This window comes from Bidens hawaiensis, unplaced genomic scaffold (genome assembly GCF_021521415.1).
Source record: "Bidens hawaiensis isolate Kalapana, Puna unplaced genomic scaffold, B.hawaiensis_p1.1 tig00010132_1, whole genome shotgun sequence".
NCBI lineage: Eukaryota > Viridiplantae > Streptophyta > Magnoliopsida > Asterales > Asteraceae > Bidens > Bidens hawaiensis.
The window spans coordinates 257,003-277,910 of record NW_027491767.1 but is presented as its reverse complement, the minus strand read 5'-3'; the positions used below and the strand labels follow the sequence as shown (position 1 = coordinate 277,910).

At 33.7% G+C, this 20,908-nt stretch overlaps 1 protein-coding gene and 2 pseudogenes across 3 annotated transcripts; 1 reads left to right on the top strand and 2 right to left on the bottom strand.

Annotated features, from left to right (window-relative positions):
* The first annotated feature begins 1,853 nt into the window (after positions 1 to 1,853).
* Positions 1,854 to 10,114, top strand: LOC143534360 (ABC transporter C family member 8-like; annotated as a pseudogene). Its single transcript, XR_013135539.1, has 12 exons — positions 1,854 to 1,881; positions 3,151 to 5,098; positions 5,181 to 5,501; positions 5,577 to 5,663; positions 5,745 to 6,331; positions 6,404 to 6,568; positions 6,647 to 6,941; positions 7,028 to 7,242; positions 7,765 to 8,070; positions 8,744 to 8,807; positions 9,167 to 9,423; positions 9,527 to 10,114. The product of XR_013135539.1 is annotated as an ABC transporter C family member 8-like (transcript).
* Positions 10,115 to 11,107: 993 nt separating this feature from the next.
* Positions 11,108 to 12,353, bottom strand: LOC143534312 (inorganic pyrophosphatase 2-like; annotated as a pseudogene). Its single transcript, XR_013135529.1, has 4 exons — positions 12,105 to 12,353; positions 11,917 to 12,024; positions 11,629 to 11,830; positions 11,108 to 11,531 (listed from the first exon to the last, which is right to left on the bottom strand). The product of XR_013135529.1 is annotated as an inorganic pyrophosphatase 2-like (transcript).
* A 1,832-nt stretch (positions 12,354 to 14,185) lies between these two features.
* LOC143534359 (inorganic pyrophosphatase 2-like) lies at positions 14,186 to 16,842 on the bottom strand. Its single transcript, XM_077028864.1, has 4 exons — positions 16,686 to 16,842; positions 15,195 to 15,316; positions 14,896 to 15,097; positions 14,186 to 14,611 (listed from the first exon to the last, which is right to left on the bottom strand). Exons 1-4 carry the CDS (start codon positions 16,821 to 16,823, stop codon positions 14,246 to 14,248), a joined length of 828 nt encoding a protein of 275 aa, XP_076884979.1. The 5' UTR covers positions 16,824 to 16,842; the 3' UTR covers positions 14,186 to 14,245.
* Between the last annotated feature and the right edge of the window lie 4,066 nt (positions 16,843 to 20,908).

Here is a 20,908-nt window from a genome sequence, read left to right as displayed (position 1 = left end):
ATATAAACAAATACCAGTGATGTCAGTTTCGGTTCAGCTCGTCACAAAATTTATACCAAAATGTCGAGAAAAAAACTTATAGACATATGTGTATTTAACTTTTTAAAGAGTCAAAATCGAAAAATAAATAATGAGGGCACAACAGTTTTTTAGCACGTATTTAGTAACGCTTTTAATGAACATCCATTTTATTGACCAAAGTGTTATTCGTGAGTGAATGGCTAGAATCGCAATATACTCAAAAGTAAAAAAAATTATTCATCTAATTAACTTATAATTAAACGATACACTCAATAACATATTATTTTTTATTTATTTTTATTTTTCATAACTACTCTAAATCTAGATCTATTTTACGATTTGAACTCTTAACCCTTTAAAAAAACTGAATGCACGTTAGTACGTTACCATAAGGAGATCTATTATGAATAAAATATTATTATTATTCAATATCAACTTTTACCTAATAATAGAAGTTTATAAGGCTTTGAGGTATACTTTAACCCCTACATAGGTTAAAGTGACATGACACTTTAAAGATGGATTAAACCACTTCCCACTTGTGTTAAGTGTGTTAAAAAGGCCCATGGGCCATGGGTTATGCTTTTAACGGGTTAAAAGGAACAATATATATTAATTATGTATTAATTACTAGTTGATTTGTTATATTAATTATGTGTTAAATGGGTTAAACCATTTCATTTAGATGACATAGAGTGAAAGAGAAAAAATAACGATGTGAAAGTTATGTGAAATTAAGATATGTTAGAGTATACTTCATAGCCTAACGTTGAAGATATCCAACAGCCGTCAACGGATTGACTCCAATGGGTTATAGCCCACTATACAATAGAATAAGACTATAGTGGGCTAAATATTCGTAATTGGTTGATGTAGTCAAAATTTCTTCACTTTAACATGTTAATTTAAGTGGTTTCAAACTTTCAATAAAAGAAACTTGATACTATTTCAAAATATTATTTCCAAAGTCCACCTAAATTGAAAAATAATTATCATTAAAAAAACACTAAAATAATAATGAAAGTCAATTAATCATTAATAAGGTGGTGGTCAATTGACAAAACCTTTTAACACTAGGTTTGATACGAAAACGTCTCGCGTTCAAGTTTCATGTATGGCTGTAAACGAACCGGACATCCGATGCATGTCCGTTCGGTGATAAGTTCATCTATTTTTTCCGTTTAATAAACGAACCGGACATGAAAATTTTTTTCGTTCGGTAAGCTTAACGGACGAACACAGACAGAAACCATGTTCGCTCACTATTGTTCGTGAACGTCCGATAATGATCCGTTTGAAATTAATATATACTCGCTTATGTTTGTTTGTTCATTAGAGTCGTTATTGTATAATTGTCCATTAATGTTCATTAGTGTCTGTTGGCGACCGCCTGTCCTTAGGGTCTATTAGTAGTGTTCGTTTGTCTTACAATATTAACGGACGACAGATAAATTCAATTTCTTAATTGACGGACACGGACACGAACTTTCGTTCAGTAGAGTGTTTATGAACCGTCCGTTTATCTGACGAAAGTTTAATGGTCTCGTCCGGTTCAGTTCAGTCCGTTTACGACTTTACGACCCTAGTTCCTAGTAAGACGAATATTAAAAAACAAGTGAATAAAAAACAATAAACAAATGAAGTCGGTGTAATTTTCTCACCCAACCGCCTGCTACAAGACGATGACTGCTCAGTCGGAAAACGACTACGAAGATAATTATTATAATTACGATGGATGTTTCCTGCACGTGCTACACGCTTTAAATGTAGCGATAGCAATAGCAGCAGCTGGCTGTCAATAATTCAGGTCTCATTGTCTTCATTCTTCAACATCAATGGCGTCAATGTGGCGTTTACTCGGTATAACTTCACGTTTCATTTATACTAATCGGTTTTCCTTATAACATTAGGCTTTAATGTTTTATGCATATTTTGACTCCACGTATAGTAATTGTTGATTAGTTTCTACACGATTGTGCGTTTGCGGTTTGCTGCCAGCTGGCATTGTAACGTGTACACATTTTAGGTTAATTGTAGCAAAATTTGACTCTATATATGTTGTAGTAATTGTTGATGATTAGTTTCTACACGATTGTGCGTTTGCGGTTTGCCGCCAGCTGGCATTGTAATGTGTACACATATTAGGTTAATTGTGGCTCAGTTTGACTCTATATAAGTATATATGTAGTAATTGTTGATGATTAGTTTCTACACAACTGTGCCGGCTTGTGGTTTGCTGCCATCTGTCATTGTGATGTGTACTCATTCTAGGTTTTATGTTGCACAATTTGACTCAACATGTAGTAATTGTTGACTGGTTTCTACGTGAATGTGCGTTTGCTGCCAGCTGCCAGTGTAATGTGTACACATTTTGGGTTAATTGTGGCAGAATTTGACGCTATATGTAGTAACTGTTGATTAGAATCAACAGTGCGTTTGCGGTTTGCTGTCATCCGGCATCGTAATTTGTACACATTCTAGGTTTTATGCTGCACAATTTGACTCCATAATCCATATGTAATAATTGTTGATGATTAGTTTCTACGTGCATTTGTCTTCATCTGTCATTGTAATTAATACGCATTCTATATTTTCTGTAACACAATTTGATGCCACGTGTAGTAATTGTTGATGATTAGTTTCTACGCTATTGTGTGTTTGCCGCCACCTGTCATCGTAATTTGTACTCATTCTAGGTTTTATGTTGCACAATTTGACTCCAACTGTCATTGTAATGTGTACACATTTTAGGTTAATTGTGGCTCAGTTTGACTCTGTATGTAGTAATTGTTGATTAGTTTCAACCAGAAATTCAATGTGTAATCTTAGCATTCAATGTGTATTCCCGAATAATATATTTCAATTATTGAATCATTTCATTTATCTGTAGCTTAATTTGATTACACGATTGTGCGTTTGCTGTTATCTGTCATTGTAATTTGTACATATTATAGGGTTACTATAGCACAATTTGACTCCATATGTAGTAATTATTGATTAGTTTCTACACGATTATGCGTTTGCCTTCGCTGTCATCGTAATTTGTACACATTCTAGGTTTTATGTAGCACAATTTGACTCCATGTGTAGTAATTGTTGATTGGTTTGTATACAACTGTGCGTTTGCAGGAGAATGCATCTGTGAGGATGCATGTGATTTAATTTCTCCACATGGTCAAAGGATTGTTCTGGATTTTTTAAATTTACTGTTTGTTGTTGTCTTCTATTTGATTTTATTAGTTGTTTACTTAATAAAATACAGGGTAAGTGAGAGTCATGTGAGGAGAAGCAATTGGATTTCAGTATCGGTTGCGGTTTGTTGTTTTGTAACGTGTGGTGGTTATGTTGGTGATTGTTTATGGGAGGTGATAGGTGGAACTAGAAAGTTCAGTTGTTTGGATTGGGGGTTGGATGTTGGTAGAGTAGTTATATGGATAACTTTGACCGTTTCATTGCTAGTAGAAAGGTCAAAATTGATCAAAATATTAGTTTCTGTTTGGTGGATGTTACTGTTTGTGACTCTATCCGTGATAGAAATCGAGAATTTAGTAGAGAAACACAGAGTAGCAATCTTGGAATTCATTGAATGGGTTGTCAGTTTCTTACTTTTCTTTTGTGCCCTAAGAAATGGCAAAGAATTTGTCACTCAACAGGCACCAGAGAGCTTATTAGATCCTCTATTGGCTGATAGAACTAAGGAAGAGAACACAAACCAAGTAGGCGAGCCTTCTTTCTTCAGCAAACTGGTGTTTTCTTGGGTAAATCCTTTGATTTCCTTAGGTTATAGAAAGCCACTAGTTCTTGAAGACATTCCCTCATTAGCACCTAAAGACCAAGCTGTTACTGCATATGAACAATTTAAAATAGCATGGGACTCGCTTCAAGGGGAGAAGACCTCAAACTATGGTAACATAGTCGGCAGGGCATTGAAAAAAGTATATTATAAAGAAATGGTACTGATAGGACTTTATGCCTTGATTAGGACTATTCCGTCATATTTGGTCCGGTGTTGCTCTATGCGTTTGTCAACTATTCGAATAGCGAGATAAAAGATTTTAAATATGGACTACTATTGATAGGATGCTTGATTGTAGTCAAGGTGTTTGAATCATTGTCTCAGAGACATTTTTTCTTTGACGCAAAAAGGTTAGGCATGAGGATGAGGTCAGCCTTAATGGTAGCGGTATATGATAAACAGCTCAAACTTTCTAGTTTAGGGAGAAAAAGGCATTCAACAGGAGAAGTTGTGAATTATATAGCTGTTGATGCTTACAGAATGGGTGAATTCCCTATGTGGATTCATGTGGGCTGGACTTCTTTTCTTCAGCTATTTCTTGCCATTGGTGTTCTTTTCTCTGTTGTAGGAGTTGCTGTTCTCCCTGGGTTGGTTCCTCTTATCTTGTGTGGGATTTTAAATGTGCCGTTTGCAATTTCACTTCAGGAATGTCAGTTACAGTTTATGATTGCACAAGATAAGAGACTTAGGTCCACTTCTGAAATTCTAAACAATATGAAGATTATCAAGTTACAATCATGGGAAGAGAAGTTCAAGAGTTTAATTGATTCTTTCAGAGAGAGTGAATTCAAATGGCTAAGTGAGTCTCAGTATCAAAAGGCTTACGGGTCGATTTTGTATTGGATGTCGCCAACCATTATTTCTTCAGCTATACTCTTTGGGTGTGCATTTTTCAATAATGATTCGTTAAACGCCGCCACAATTTTCACGATTTTGGCAACTTTAAGAACGATGTCTGAGCCAGTCAAATACTTTCCACAGGCTCTCTCAATGTTAATCCAGACTAAAGTGTCATTTGATAGGATTAATTCATTTCTGGTTGAGAATGAACTAGAAAATGAAGGGGTGACTGAAAGTAGAGAAAACAGAAATTCAGACATATGTGTCAGAATATAACATGGCAATTTCAGTTGGGATCCAGAATCTGCCTGTCCAACACTTAGAGACATACATATAGAGGTTACTAGAGGACAGAAAGTCGTGATTTGTGGGCCCGTTGGGGCTGGAAAATCATCACTACTGTATGCTATACTCCGGGAAATAACCAGAAATTCAGGAACTGTGAGTCCACAAACTACTTTTTTATTTTTATTTGGAAACCGTATGTATATTTGTAAATCTTATTGCTATTGCTTGCATCCAGGTGGATGTTTTTGGATCCATTGCTTATGTTAGTCAAGCTTCCTGGATTCAAAGTGGGACAATTCGGGATAACATACTCTATGGAAAGCCAATGGACGCAATCAGATATGAAAATGCAATTAAATCGTGTGCTTTGGATAAGGATATTAATGATTTTGACCATGGTGATCTAACAGAAATAGGTCAAAGAGGACTTAATATGAGTGGTGGTCAAAAGCAGAGGATTCAGCTTGCTAGAGCAGTCTACAATGATGCTGACATATATCTTCTTGATGACCCTTTTAGTGCTGTAGATGCACATACAGCAGCAACTCTTTTTAATGTTAGATTCTCTCAATTCAACTATTTTGGTTCTGGTTTCTTTATTGCGCATTACATGTGAATTATTAACTTCCAGGATTGTGTTATGACCTGTTTAAGGGAAAAAACAGTCATTCTTGTTACTCATCAAGTGGAGTTTCTCTCAGAGGTTGACCACATTCTGGTAATAAGACGGTTATCAGACTTACAATTCATGAGATTCTAGAATATTTTAGTTGTCTAATAATTTTTTAATTGAATAAAGGTGATGGAAGATGGTCAAATTACTCAATCTGGAATGTACAAGGATCTCATAATGGCAGGTACGGCTTTTGAGCAGCTTGTGAATGCTCACAAAAATGTTATAACAGATTTGGAGTCTTCATCTTGTAACAACAAAAATGGTCACTTAAAAGATAAAAATAATTTGAACCACAGAAATGAAATCAATGAGGAGATATCAAAGAAATCTGTTCAGTTAACTGAGCAAGAAGAGAAACCAATTGGTGATGTTGGGTGGAAGCCTTTTCTGGATTATATTGTTATCTCAGAAGGTGGATTTTATTTTTTTTCAAGTCTGTTAACCCAACTCGGGTTTTCTGCTCTTCAGGCTGCAGCCAGTTATTGGCTAGCTTTTGCTGTTAAAATTCCTAAATTCACCAGTGTCACTTTAATCAGTGTGTATGCAATGATTTCAGTCACAAGTGCATTTTTTGTTTTCTTAAGATCTTTATCCACTACCCTTTTGGGATTAAAAGCCTCTAAAGCCTTCTTTTCAAAGTTCACCGATTCGATTTCAGTGCACCCATGCTATTTTTTGACTCTACGCCAGTTGGACGAATTCTAACACGAGTAAGTTCCTTAAGACCATCACACCCCAAGATAACAAGGTGACTTTCTAAAATTACTAAGTTACCCATGCAGGCTTCGACAGATTTGAGCGTATTGGATTTTGACATATCCTTCTCATTTACTTTTGTGGTGACTTCGAGTATTGAACTGCTCACCATAATTACTGTTATGGCATCAGTGACATGGCAAGTCCTCATTGTAGGCATCTTTGCTCTAGTAGCTACTAAATATTTCCAGGTGAATTGAACGTCTTTTTTTAAAAAAAAACTTTTGCTCTACTTTTATTTTATTATTAAAACCTATTATCGCGTGCAGGGGTTATATCAGCCATCTGCAAGGGAACTTATCAGAATCAATGGAACGACAAAAGCACCTGTGGTAAATTATGCATCTGAAACATCACTTGGTGTAGCTACAATAAGGGTGTTTAAGAAAGAGGATCTTTTTTTTGAAACTTATTTAAAGTTAGTAGATATTGATGCACGTGCTTTCATTTTCACGAATGCCACATTGGAGTGGTTGGTTTTGAGAGCAGAAGCACTTCAAAGCCTGACACTGTTTACCGCTGCTATTCTTCTGGTTTTACTTCCAAATGCTTATATTCCTCCAGGTATACATGTTTCTATTTATTATATAAACTTTGTCATAAGTTTCATATGTCAGTTAACTTATCAAAATGATTTGATACTTGTGTAGGGTTAGTTGGGCTTTCACTTTCATATGCACTGGCTCTGACAAATGCTCATGTGTTCTTGACAAGATGGTATTGTAGTCTCTTAAATTACCTTATATCAGTAGAACGGATCAAACAATATATGCACATTCCACGAGAGCCTGCAGCAGTTGTGGAGGGCAATAGACCACCATCTTCTTGGCCTTCAAAGGGTAGAATTGAGCTCCATGATGTCAAGGTCAGTTAACATTTTCTCCTTTTGTTACTTGCATAAAGAGAGAACCAAGTTTGGCTAATTTCTGTTGGGCAACCAACTTATTTTTGTCTGGAAAAAGGGCGAACTGCAAGTAATAGAAACGAACTTTACAGTTTACACTTCTTCCTGATCTAGTACCAATTTTGGTAACAAACTCATTATAACTAAACTCACTTGTAAATTGCTAATATGGCACTGTTGATGCCATGCCGGCCGCCTCATCAGATGCCGCTTAGGCGCATATGCAAAAATAAAAAATAAAATTATATCTAATTACCAGATTGATAAATGATATTTTCTTTAAAGTTTATATATGAAAATAATGATTAAATCTACTATTAGACGCCACACGGCCTGTAAATACACCACCCAAAATTACAAATAAATGCCACATTAGCAATTTTTGAAAAATCAGCAAAAACACCGGAACATATCATATGTTGCTACAATCAATAATACAATGTAACATTTTTGTTAATATATTATCTTGTCTGCATGTTACAGATTAGGTATCGTCCCAATGCTCCACTAGTTCTGAAAGGAATTACTTGCACATTCAAAGAAGGGACCCGCATTGGCATTGTTGGAAGGACAGGAAGTGGGAAAACAACATTAATAACTACACTTTTCCGTTTGGTGGAACCCGATAGTGGAAAAATTCTTATAGATGGTTTGGACATTTGCTCTATAGGCCTAAAAGACCTCAGAATGAAACTAAGTGTCATCCCTCAAGAACCAACCCTTTTCAAGGGTAGCATAAGAACAAACTTGGACCCACTAGAACTTCACTCTGATGATGAAATATGGAAGGTAAGAGTAACAGTTTCATTAATATGCATTAAATGCTCTTAAAATGTGACCTTAGGGGATAAGTTACACAAATAAATGCTTAGGCCATGAGGTATACATTCACGCGCCTTAACTTCACGTAGACACCAAATCACATACTTTACCTAATTTCACTCCACCTCACCCTAAGAAAATTGTTTAACCCCCATTTACCTCTTTTTTTATCATGTAAAATTGATTCTTAAATTATTGTGTGTGTGTGTGTGTAGAGGATTTTAAAGCCCGTTAACATTTTAACCCACCTTGCATTTAACGCCTTTAACCCATGAAAGGAGTGGTATGCCACTCGTTAACCCTTGCCAACTCAGCTTTAATGCACTGGGCGTTAAGGTATAACCTTGGGCCTTATGTGCGTAAAATGTGACTATAAAAATTATATTAATTCAGGAACAATCATCATTTTTTAATAAAACAAATTAAGAAGTTTCTATTTGCATGCACTAAAATACACTTCAAGACTATATTTACCCATTCGACCTTTTTTATTTTACCTGTTTGACCCATTATAGATGAAACATAACCCAAATTAATTCATTTACCAGTAAATGAGCCGGTACACATGACACGTACAACTCAAAAGGGCTCTAAAGTTGATCTCTTTGCTTGCCAAACTTACTATGACTGATTCTTGCAGACATTGGAGAAATGCCAGCTTAGCAGTATTGTTAGCATTCTCCCAAACTGTTTAGATTCTCCGGGTGAGTCAATCGTTAGAAGATTGCAGTTAAATTCTGTTATCTGAATTATAATCATATTCATATCTGGACAAACTGCAAAAACTCGAAACGAATTATACACTTTTCCAACTTTTAGCAATCTACGATGAATCAGGCGTAACATTTCTACCAAGTTACATTAATCCGACTCTCAGCAAACTAAGTAATTTGACCGCCAATTAAAAGTATTTTAATTGAAAACTTAAGCAAGGATCATTTTGCAAAATTGGTTACTAAAAATCAGGACAATTTGTAAACTCTGTTTATATTTCATGCAGTTTGTCGTATAATACTTCAAATTTTAAAATCTAAGATCTTTGTGTTCTTTCGTGTACAATTAGTGAGTGATGGAGGGGAAGACTGGAGTATGGGTCAACGCCAGCTATTCTGTCTTGGAAGAGTGTTACTGAGAAGAAACAAGATTCTAGTTCTTGATGAAGCAACTGCATCCATTGATTCCGACACTGATGCCACTGTACAGAGGATTATAAGGCAAGAATTTTCAAGCTGCACTGTCGTTACCGTGGCCCACAGAATCCCAACCGTAATAGACAGTGACATGGTCGTGGTCATGGTCCTATCTTCTGGTATGCTTTTGCTGACTCAAATATAAAAATACGTTACTCTGATAAAACTGTAATACATTTTAGTTTTTAGTAAAAACATAATTTAGAAATTGTATGGTGTTGTCATGTGCGTGTGTGTATGATGAGCCCTCGAAGCTCATGCAATCGGATTCGTATTTCTCAAAGCTTGTTACCGAGTACTGGTCCAGCTGCAGGAGTAGCTCTGCACCATGATTGTAACTTCTTTTACTGTTACCGGTAACTTCCTCTCAAAGTTACAATTCTATGGCAAATGTCACTAAATAGGAAAACAATTAAGCCCATTTTTTATACATTCCTTTTGGTTTGGTAATTAAAACTTTTTAAACAGGGTATAATCCTTGTTTAAAATGTTAATTACTAAAAAAAAGTATACTTGTGTCACCATTTTTTATATGTACATTGTTTTGAGTGGCATTTGTCATAGTAAAAGTATTTATTATTTTTTTGTTAAGCAGCATACTTATAATTTAAGCTTTATTAGTTTGTACTTTGTAATAAACTTCACTGGTCAGCGCGTTATTCATTCTTATATTGTATGTATTTTTGTATTAAAACAATGTTCAATAACTCCCGTTAAATAAATATAAATCGGCATATGAGATTATGAGAGTTGCATGTAAATGAATTAAATGGGGCATGCTCGTGTACATTCAGTTAACATTAACCGAACAAAACGGACATGAATAAAGTAAACAGACATATTTTTTGGTTCATTTTCGTTTGTTATGGAATTGAACATTGTTTGTATTCATTCATTAAACTTTAATAGAAAAAAAGGCAACATGATAGCCTGATAGGTGGTTGCTATGTTTAATTTAGAATGGGCTCTTGGGCCGATACAAGAAATGGGCTTATTATTATGGCTGATACAGTTAAAATCCGTAAAAGTACAACGAATCTCACTCAATGCTAAGTGAGATACGTTGTACTATTACGAATTTTAACTGTCGTTTTTTGTGTGACATTACTAAACCTGGAATACTTAGTAAGACTCTTTGAATTATTGTGAATTTAAATTGTCGTTTTTTTGCCTTGCTTTGTTTTATTATGTTTCAGTTCTAAACCTGTGATGATTGACTCTTTGAATTATTGATTTAGAGAGATTCGCTTTTGTTTTGTTGGAACAAAAGTCCGACTTATGAGCCTTATTCTGAATACATCACTTGAAAAGTCGGTCTTGGGTACTTCGGCTTCCTTTTTTCTTGCTTAACTGATGCAGTTAGCAAAATTCAAGGCCTACAAACTCGAAGTTTAAAAAGTTTCTCCAAAAGCACTATTTTTCCAAGAAACAAAACGTGACTTGACATATATCTGCATGATTATTACACTTTTAAATTTTACTTTAATATGTAATATTGCTCACCGAAAAATAATTTTAATACAAAATAAAAATAACATTATGCATTAAGTATTCTTCAAGTTTTAAAGTTTTGTCACCTGTTAATAAATTTCATTTTTGTCTTCCTAACACTAAATTTGAAAGTGTAAACGTATATCAGTATATTAAAAAAATTGCATACTAAAACAATTTTGTATACTGATAATTTAGAAAAAAGAAAATAAAAGAAAAGACTATTTTATAATAAAATCCGAAAATAAAAATTGTGTGGGCCCAACAAAAGACAAAAATATAATATACAAAAACACAAAATACAAAATATATAACTAGATCGGTTTTCCATATATATTATTTTAATTAGATCCAACATTTTTGGATGAAATTTGAAATACAATAGTTATCAATTTATCATTATCATGGTACATAGACTGGCTTAGGCAAAACTTCGTGGGCAATTGTCTCAAACTTGCAATCAAACAATTGATTTGTGTTATCAACGTTATCATCGTTCGATATTATTGTCGTGATAAGTTGAATGAGAACTCTCTCGAGGTCTTCCCCATCGATCCATTCGTGAACGTTGGCTTGAAGAAGGTGACAGTTTTTGCATATCAACTCCCACACGGGAAAATCTTTCCTCGGCATCATGTAGTCTTCTTTTGTTAGCTTTAAGCTCGGGCAAAAATCGCCGGCTCCATCTCCCAAATATATGATCCTTTTATTCTCTAAAGTCGCTTCAATTCTTTCTATTATTTTACCCTGATAAAAAGAATTTTAATATTTAAAATTAATAAAAACTAATACACCAATAAAAAAAATAATAGAACATTAGTTATTTCAAATAACTAAAATTCACCTTGCACATGTTGGGTGGACAAAGGTTGCAACCATGAGAGAAGGAGTGGAAATCATGGTATGGTAAAATCCTCAACTTTCCTTCCTCATCAACGAAACCCGGGTTCGTGTTAATCTCAGAGAAACACTCTCGTATCCCGAGATGTTTTAGTATCGTCTCGATGTAGAACAAATTGGCATCACTCAACACCCTCAAATCGCACCTATAGCAAAGTTGTTAAAAGTCACAAACTAATCGCATGCACAAAAAAATATATTTGTGTACATAAAAATTGAAAAGTTGAGTTACCCTAAAGCATATGCAGCTTTAATGGCTGGTACAACACGAGGATGTATCGGGTTCCTTAATGTCTTCAATGCTCTTACCTTGCAAATACAACTCTTTCATCATCATGTCCTGTTTTCAAAATAAAATCATACATTAAAAAACGAACAACATTATATATGTATGAAATAAAATAAAAATCTAAAAAGTACCATGACGGAGTTCCAAGGCATGGTACGGAGAAGTTCGTTAAACAAATCGGTTCCACCCAACTCATCGACCACCCAATTGTCACTATCGATATCGATAATCGTCTTGTCAAAGTCGAAAACCACGACGATTCCCGTCATTTCTTTCGAAGAACAAGTACTTGATTTGATGTTAAGAGTAATGTATGTGCTTGTTGTGGACTATGTTACATAACTGAATCTATTTATAGGATGTAAAATGGAATATGGATTAAATATGCCAAAGGAATATTATTATTACATTAGTAGTGGGATTGAATCTGAGCCGTTGGTTTGGTGTCATGTGACAAGTATTAAGTGATCTAACGGTGGATGTATTTTTAAATGGTGTAAAGTTGATACACCTTTTTAGAATATGAATTGGAATATGACTACGAATATCCATTTATCCGAGAATTGGGTTCATAGACCATGAATTTGCGGATCTGGTTAATAATAATATTAATACCAACCACCAGATTCTAGTGACGTTCGAGTCCTCTCGGCCCACAACTTTCGTGGTGGGTAAGACGACACTAGCACTCTTTGATATAGTTTGTATTTCAGTTAGTTACACGGTGGAATCCGAAATAAAAACTAATATATTAAACATACGAGAGAATAACTAGAGTGATTATGTTATAAAATATAAAACAGTGTAATAATAATTAATTTAGTTCAAAAGTTATTGAGTAATAATAATTAGTATGGTGTTAATATAATTAAATTTAGTTATTTGTATTTGTATTTGATCAAAACTCTATTTTATATATCTTACCTTTTTTATTTGTATTTGACCATGATAATATCTATAGATAAAGGATATAATACAATAATCCTTAACGTACAAAAATACCTATATTCACGAAATTAATTCATGAAATTACATTCCAACGTCTCGGAATCATCAATACATATCCAATTAATCATCGATTCACCGAAAAAAAAACAGATTTGGATCGTTAATCGATTAATTTTTTACTTTTCTTCACGAAACCCGTTTTGAGTGTATTACGATTTTCTTGAGCGTTTTTGTAGTTTGGCTTGAGCATTTTTGTATTTTTGGCTTTGAGAGTTTTGTTTTTGTCTTGTATTTGCCTTTGAGTGTTTTGCTTTTGCCTTGAGCGTGATTCGCGTACGTTAATGTACATTAAGGAGTATTGTACGTTAACCTGACTCAATATCTATAAGTCATATATATAATATGTGTTAATGAGCTTTACTTTAATTGTTATGGTGGGGAAGTGAAGATTTTGGTTGTTAAGTTCGAATTTGATTTCAACCAGGTTTTGTTGGTGGACCTTTAGGAGATGAGTTTTCCCAATAACAGAATATGGTGAGCTTGGGTCACTCAGTGCTACCTACGATGGCAGGAATATGGGGTTGGCAAAAATTATGTATGAATTTCCCCATGTAGCAAGACATTATTCGTTGACCGTTAAGAAAAATCGTACAATTAACTGATTAAGTGTTTTTCTTTTGCGCCTTATCTATTCTAGAATTTAACTATAATTTTATTCTATATGAATGTGTTAGATTAAAATTTTTAGATTCATATTCATGTAACGTGAGAATATGACATCATATATCCTAGCTACTACTACATGCAATGGTTAAGTAGGAACCCCCCCCCCCCCCACCCCCAATTGGCAGTCATTTGAGCATGCACTCCACGCTATTTGTCACATAGACAAGAATAATGGGTGGACCGGTCACAAGTCATAACCCAAATTATCCTTATCATTTAGAGCTATCGGGTTATATCCGACCATGTATTGGTCGTTTAGCAACATACCTCTCCCATTATCTTTAAAAAAACAATACACTTAATTGTAATTGGGTTTTGATACAATAAATGAGAATACATGAGTTACTTAATTAGGTCCAATAAATTTATAATTAGTTTTGCATATAATAAATATAGGTATTTTAGAGAAGAGAGTATAACTAATGTAATTAATATGTTTCACTTAATTAGGTCAATAATTGCAAAGCAATTCATCCCTAAAATCATAAGGATGAAAAGCATATAAATATGATACAATCTTTTATCATTCATCGGCACACATTCAGCTAGACTACTACAATAAGATTAGGAAGACGATTATTAATAATCCGAAGATTCGTTACTGAGGAACATATAGAAATTTAGGCAAAGCTCCGAGAGAGATAGTCTCAAACTTGCAATCAAACATTTGACTTGTATTGTCGTCATTTTTTTTCATATCGTCAATCGAGATCAACGAAGTAATAATATGTAAAAGAATCCGCTCAAGATCCTCTCCATCGGTCCATTCGTGAACCTCGCTCTTAATAAGTTGTCGGTTTTTGCATATCAAGTCCCAAACAGGAAAATCTTTCCTTGGCATCATGTAATCCCCTTCCACAAGCTTCAAACTCGGGCAAAAATCACCCGCTCCATCTCCCAAATATATAATTCGTTTATTGTTTTCGGTCTTGAAAGTGGATTGAATCCTTTCTATGATTTTACCCTATATGAAAATAAAGTATTAATAAACAAAATACACAATTTGATGTATATTTATTATAGATTGGCTAGCAAACCACAACCTCATAGTACCCCAATTTAAAAGGTATTAATAAAAATTTCATAAACGGAAACCTACAAATTTTCATAGGTTTTAAAATCTTGTCACATTTTAATATTAGTGAAAAATCTTTTTTGATACAAATTAGCTAAAATAATAAATAGATATAATATAAATATTCTTATTTTTTTATATTATAAAATTCAAATAATGAAATAAAGATTCACCTTGCACATGTTAGGAGGACAAAGACTGCAACCATGCGGCGATTTGTTAAAATCATGGTATGGCAAGATCCATAACTTGCCTTCATCATCCACGAATCCTGGGTTCGTGTTGATCTCCGAAAAACATTCTCGGATCCCAAGATGGTTTAAAATAGTTTCAATGTAAAACGTATTCGCATCGCTAACTACCATTAGATCACATCTGAAATAATTTCGCACGTTAGATTATACAAACATCAAAAGACCACAAGACAAAAATTATAGAACAAATGAACAATATACTAGGTTAAATTAGTTACCCTAAAGCGTGAGCCGCCTTTATAGCCGGAACAATCCGAGGATGTTTCGGGACACGATTTAGTACTTGTTTGATGTCTTCGATTGTCTTGCCTTGTAAATGTAGTTCTTCCATCAACTTGTCCTGTTTTTTTTTTTAATTAAATTAGATATTGTTCATCTTAATTTAGTAAACCTTAAATATTCTTAAACTACAGGAACAAAACATGAAATGAATCGAAGGTCTAAAAAAACATGTTTGAGGAAACCTTAAACATTCTTAAATTCTAGGAAAACAAAACATGAAGTTAATCGAAGATCTAATAAAAACCATGTTGAAGAAACCTTAAACATGCTTAAATCTACAAAAACAATACATGAGATCTGAAACACAAAATAACTTGTCTAAGAAACCTTAAACTTTAAGAAAACAAAACATGAAATTAATCAAAGATCCGAGGAAAAAAAACATGTTTAAGGAAACCTTAAACATTCTTAAACTCTAAAAAAACAGAGCATGAAATTAATCTAAGATCTTAAAAACTAAAAAACATGTTTAAGAAACCTTAAACATCCTTAAACTGTCTGAAACCAAAAGCATGAAACTAATCAAAGAAACCTTAAACATTCTTAAATTAAGAAAACAGAGCATGAAATTAATCTAAGATCTTAAAAATTAAAAAACATGTTTAAGAAACCTTAAACATCCTTAAACTGTCCGAAAACAAAAACATGAAATTAATCAAAGAAACCTTAAACATTCTTAAACTAAGATAACAGAACATGAAATAAACCAAAGAATCTAAAAAAAACATGTTTAAGAAACCTTAAACATCCTTAACCTGTCCGAAAACAAAATCATGAAACTAATCAAAGAAACCTTAAACATTCTTAAACTAAGATAACAGAACATGAAATTAATCAAAGAATCTAAAAAAAACATGTTTAAGAAACCTTAACTGCCCGAAAACAAAAACATGAAACTAATCAAAGAAACCTTAAACATTATTAAACGACGAAAACAGAGCATGAAATTAATCAAAGAATATAAAAAAACATGTTTAGGAAACCTTAAACAACCTTAAACTGTCCGAAAACAAAAAAAACATGGAACTAATCAAAGAAACCTTAAACATTCTTAAACTACGAAAACAAAACATGAAATTAACCAAAGAACCTAAAAAAGACATGTTAAAGAAACCTTAAACTTTCCGAAAACAAAAAAACATGAAACTAATCAAAGAAACCTTAAACATTCTAATCTACAAAAACAGAACATTGAATTAATCAAAGATCTAAAACAACAAAAAAAAACATGTTTGAAAAACCTTAAACATCCTTAAACTGTCCGAAAACAAAAACGTGAAACTAATCAAAGAAACCTTAAACATTCTTAAACTTCGAAAACAGAACACGAAATTTATCAAAGATCTAAAAAAAACATGTTTAAGAAAACCTTAAACATCCTTAAACTCTACAAAAACTAATAAAAAAAACCTTAAAAAACATAGTACCATCATGGAGTTCCAAGGCATGTTTTGAACATGTTGGTTGAAGAGATCAGTAGCACCCAATTCATCCACCACCCAATTGTCACTATCAATATCAATGATCGTCTTGTCGAAGTCAAAAACCACAATAATTCCAGACATGTTCGCCGGAGTATTCGAATGTACGTTTGATGATCAGAAGTAGTTGTGTTTTGTTGTTGGAATTTCAGGAGTACGAGGAGGTATTTATATATGGTAAGAGAAATAGTGGATGCCAAACGAATATTACTTGGATCCATCCATATTAACTGCATAAGATGTGGTAAAATCTCAGCCGTTGGTTTGGGTCACGTGAGTGATGGTCAGTGATCTGACGGTTTTGGTAGTGGAGTTTAAAAGCAAAACGTAAATTGAAAAGCGCGGGAATATGGTAAAGAATATGCCTTACTAATATTCTTCTATTCTATTCTTTTGTATAGTAAAATAATAACGGTAGCTAGCTAGCCACCCTTTATCGACTTAAACCGAGGTTAAAAGCTAGCCATCCCATGTAATTGAATTCAACCAATAAATACTTTTTTTTTTGTTCGATTGGTTCATTTTATATATTTAAAAAAAAATTATATCTAAAAATTGTTTATTTGACCAAGAATTCAAAATAAGTCCGTTCTAAGGGTGACGACTCGTCATTTTTAATTATTAAATTCATAGTTTTTATAGCTACTCATTTTTCCACGTGTTCTAATATGAGAGTTTTCGTTTCTTATATTAACTGTAGTAGGCGTTTTGGTGGTTGGAAAAAGTCCCAAAACGCCATGGAACATCGCCCCCAAGCATTTTGGGTTAGGCGTGAATCGTTGGTTGGGGGGGGGGGGGTGAAGGGAGTAATGAACTAATGCTTGAAGCCTTGAACATCTTTTTTTTACCACCACAACACTTTTTACGAAAACCTCATTGTTGACTGAGACATCACGTGTCACAAATATTCAAGGTAGGGCTTTACCACTATATATGATCTTAATACTTTTACTTTAAGCTTCTTGAGCCGCTAGTTACTAAAAAATTGACGAACCACAATTATAAAACTAGTTTTCGCCCATATAAAACTATTTCCACCGATATAATACTGGTTTTTCCACCCATATAAAACCACTTGCCGCTTATATAATAAATAAACTAGCGACTCGCCGATGTTAAAACCCGTGTCAGATTTTGGCTGGCTAACAAAAGTCGATTAATAATTAGAAGTGACGGAACGACGGTTTTGGAATGGACCAAAGTAGACAAATTGTTGTGTTAAATTTGTCTACTAGACATTCTGTTCATTTACGCTTTTTAAATTTCAATCATAAAATAACAATGAATATGGCTCCAAATATGAGGTAAATATTGTTATGAACTAACCCGTGATACAACATTACAGCCACTTATGCTAACGTGTCCCGTACAACTATAATGTTTTTATCCGTTGATTCTGTTTACAAAATGTAATGCACAAGGTACAAGTCACTGGAAAAGTGGGAGCTTGAGGAAAGTGAGATACGTTTTCTAGAGACACTTAGGTGCTGTTTGTTTTTCCTCAGAAGCACTTCTCCACCTCTTTTGTCTGCACTGAGAAGAGGGCGCGCAGACGTTGGGCTCTGCAGTGTGTTTGTTTTTTCGAAGACGTTTCATTAAAAAACGTCTGCGCGCCCTCTTCTCCCAGAAGTGTTGGTATTGCTACTTCTCACCTCTTCTAACCCAATTTCTTTCCATCATTCTTCTTATTCCATCAGAACTCCCAAACCCTGATCCCCTCCTCTCTCCACTGCCGCCCAACTCCCCCACCGAACCCCGTCGCTCCACTGCCGCCCTACTCCCCCACCGCTGCAACCCCGTCGCTCCACTGCTTCAGCGCCGCCGCCCCAACGCTGCAACCCTGCCGCCGCCTTTCTACCTCCTCTGGTGCATTCCGACTGTATTCATACAGTAAGGACCAAATAGAAACATATAATAATAATAATAATAATAATAATAATAATAATAATTGTTTCTTCCAGTGCTGAATTGGAAGAAGTCAACGTCATCTTCTTCTTCGTTGACTTACCGGAACACAGTACCTGATGGAGATTGAATGCTTATTAATTGATTTATAGTTTATGTATTGATTTGTTATTCTTTTGATTCAGATTGAAGTTGTTTAATAATGTTGTTGATCAATTAATATGTATGTTTCACTCATGCCATTGCTAATTTGCTAACAAAAGAGAAATTATTATTATCAGCTTATTTTAGCAGTCTGCAGATGTTAAAAAACAAACAATCTTCTTGTTACAGACTGCAGAGTTTTGGTCCACATCTTCTGCTACAGATGTTGGCAGATGTGGTTTCGCAGTCTTCTGACATTTTACCTCTGAAAAACAAACAGCACCTTAGAATCCAAATTGTGTTAGGACATGTGAATTAGGAAAGTACCAAGTGATAACTAGTGGTGTTGGGCGGCTATTCCAGAAAAAAAAATTAATGATAAAGATTGCTTTAAAGGTTTATAATGTGTATTATTTAATGAAATAAAATTGGAATTGGAATTGAATTTGCATAGGATTATTTAGAATTTGAAATTTGGATTTGGAATCTGAACATTCTAGTAGGAATTGGAACTGGAATGAATTGAAATCCAATTTCATTCTTGATGTTTTCGTTTGACAAATGAATTGAAATCTATCACCACAAATGAATTAAAATATATTTTTTAACGAGGATAACGGCGAAAACATTTTATTTTTGTTAGATTTTTTGTCTTTTATATATATATTTTGCGTTGTGAGTTTTTTGAATTTTTTTATGGATTTTCTACTAAGATAAAAAAATCTCTCATAAAAATATTTAAAAATAATAATAAAAAATTCATAGCTCAGTATATAAATTAAAACCAAAAAAAGTAAAAAAAAAAAAAACTAAAACGTTTTATTCGTTTTCCTCGTAAAAAAACTCGAGAGAAGATTTTAATGAATTTTCTTGAATTTCTTCACATTTTTGGAATGATTTGGAATTCTTTTATTTAAAAGAATTTGAAGGAATTGAATTCCAATTCCAATTATTTGAACATAACACACCAAAATGGAATTAAGATTCCAATTTTAACGAAACGAACACGCTATGTTATAGGATTTTAATTACAATTCCTTTGCATTCCCACGAATTCTGTGAAAGGAACGCGTAAAGTATAAAAGAACTCGACGTGGAATTTGTTAAAATCAATTTATTTATTTATTTTATGCATTTTGCTGATTACTTGTCAATGTAATATGTATTGGAGAAAAAAACAGTTTGCATGTATATGGGAAAGGTAGCTTCCGGAACGAATGGAACATATTAATGTATTACTAGCAAATAATAATGGCCATCCACCAAAGACCAAGCCTCGTCACCTCCACCGCTTATTTTGTTGTTATCCTACTAAAAGTATTTTGGTGCCATCTTACTAAAAGTAATGTTTTTTATTATTTGTTTAAGTGTTTAACAGCTAATTTTGATAACTTATGGACATACTCACCCGCTCATCTCCATTTTACGAGCAGTGGCGGACCCAGGATTTTTTGCTAATCGGGTTCCAATTTTTTCGGTTTACAAAAATTTTCGGGGTCGGTCGTTATTCGGGTCGGGTCGAGACGAGGTGAGGAACATAATAAACATGGAAATATGATGTCATTGGAAACGAGTAAGTAGAAAGAATCTAGATTAGAAACTATATAGAACATAGACTTTTAACTCATTTTTATTCATATCCGAAAAACATAAACGTAAGCTATATATATTGTCATACATGCATAACCAAAACATAAATAACTAACTCTAACACAAATAAATAATTAATTATAATATACATACACAATTTAAATAATAAAAGAATAAGCAAAACTCATGTTGCCATTATATATGTTACATGGTGATAATGGCTATATGAAAACATATAGAAACTAAAGAAAAACACAAATACCATAACTAAATAACTAATATTGACTAGGATATAAAAAAAACAACAAAAACATAGTATGATGAGGCTTGAACATGTAACCTCTTAAAGAAAAACCAAAAAACTTTCCACCAAACCAGTTCAACATTAATAGTATGGGTTTCAAGCATTAACTTTTATGGGGTTCTTACAAAATTTAATATAGCGCCTCTAAGTAATTTTTAAAAAACATTGGTGTCCCGGAACCCCAGTCGGGTCTATGTGAGTCCGCCCCTGTTTACGAGTATCATAG

Bases quoted from the DNA above. Each gene is read 5' to 3' on its own strand.
- LOC143534359 (XM_077028864.1), bottom strand. From the start codon at position 16,823: ATGTCTGGAATTATTGTGGTTTTTGACTTCGACAAGACGATCATTGAT. The intron at 15,317-16,685 runs GTACTATGTTTT...AAAAAAAAACAG, and splicing joins TGCCTTGGAACTCCATGATG to GACAAGTTGATGGAAGAACT. The intron at 14,612-14,895 runs GTGAATCTTTAT...ATTTTCATATAG, and splicing joins GTCCTCCTAACATGTGCAAG to GGTAAAATCATAGAAAGGAT.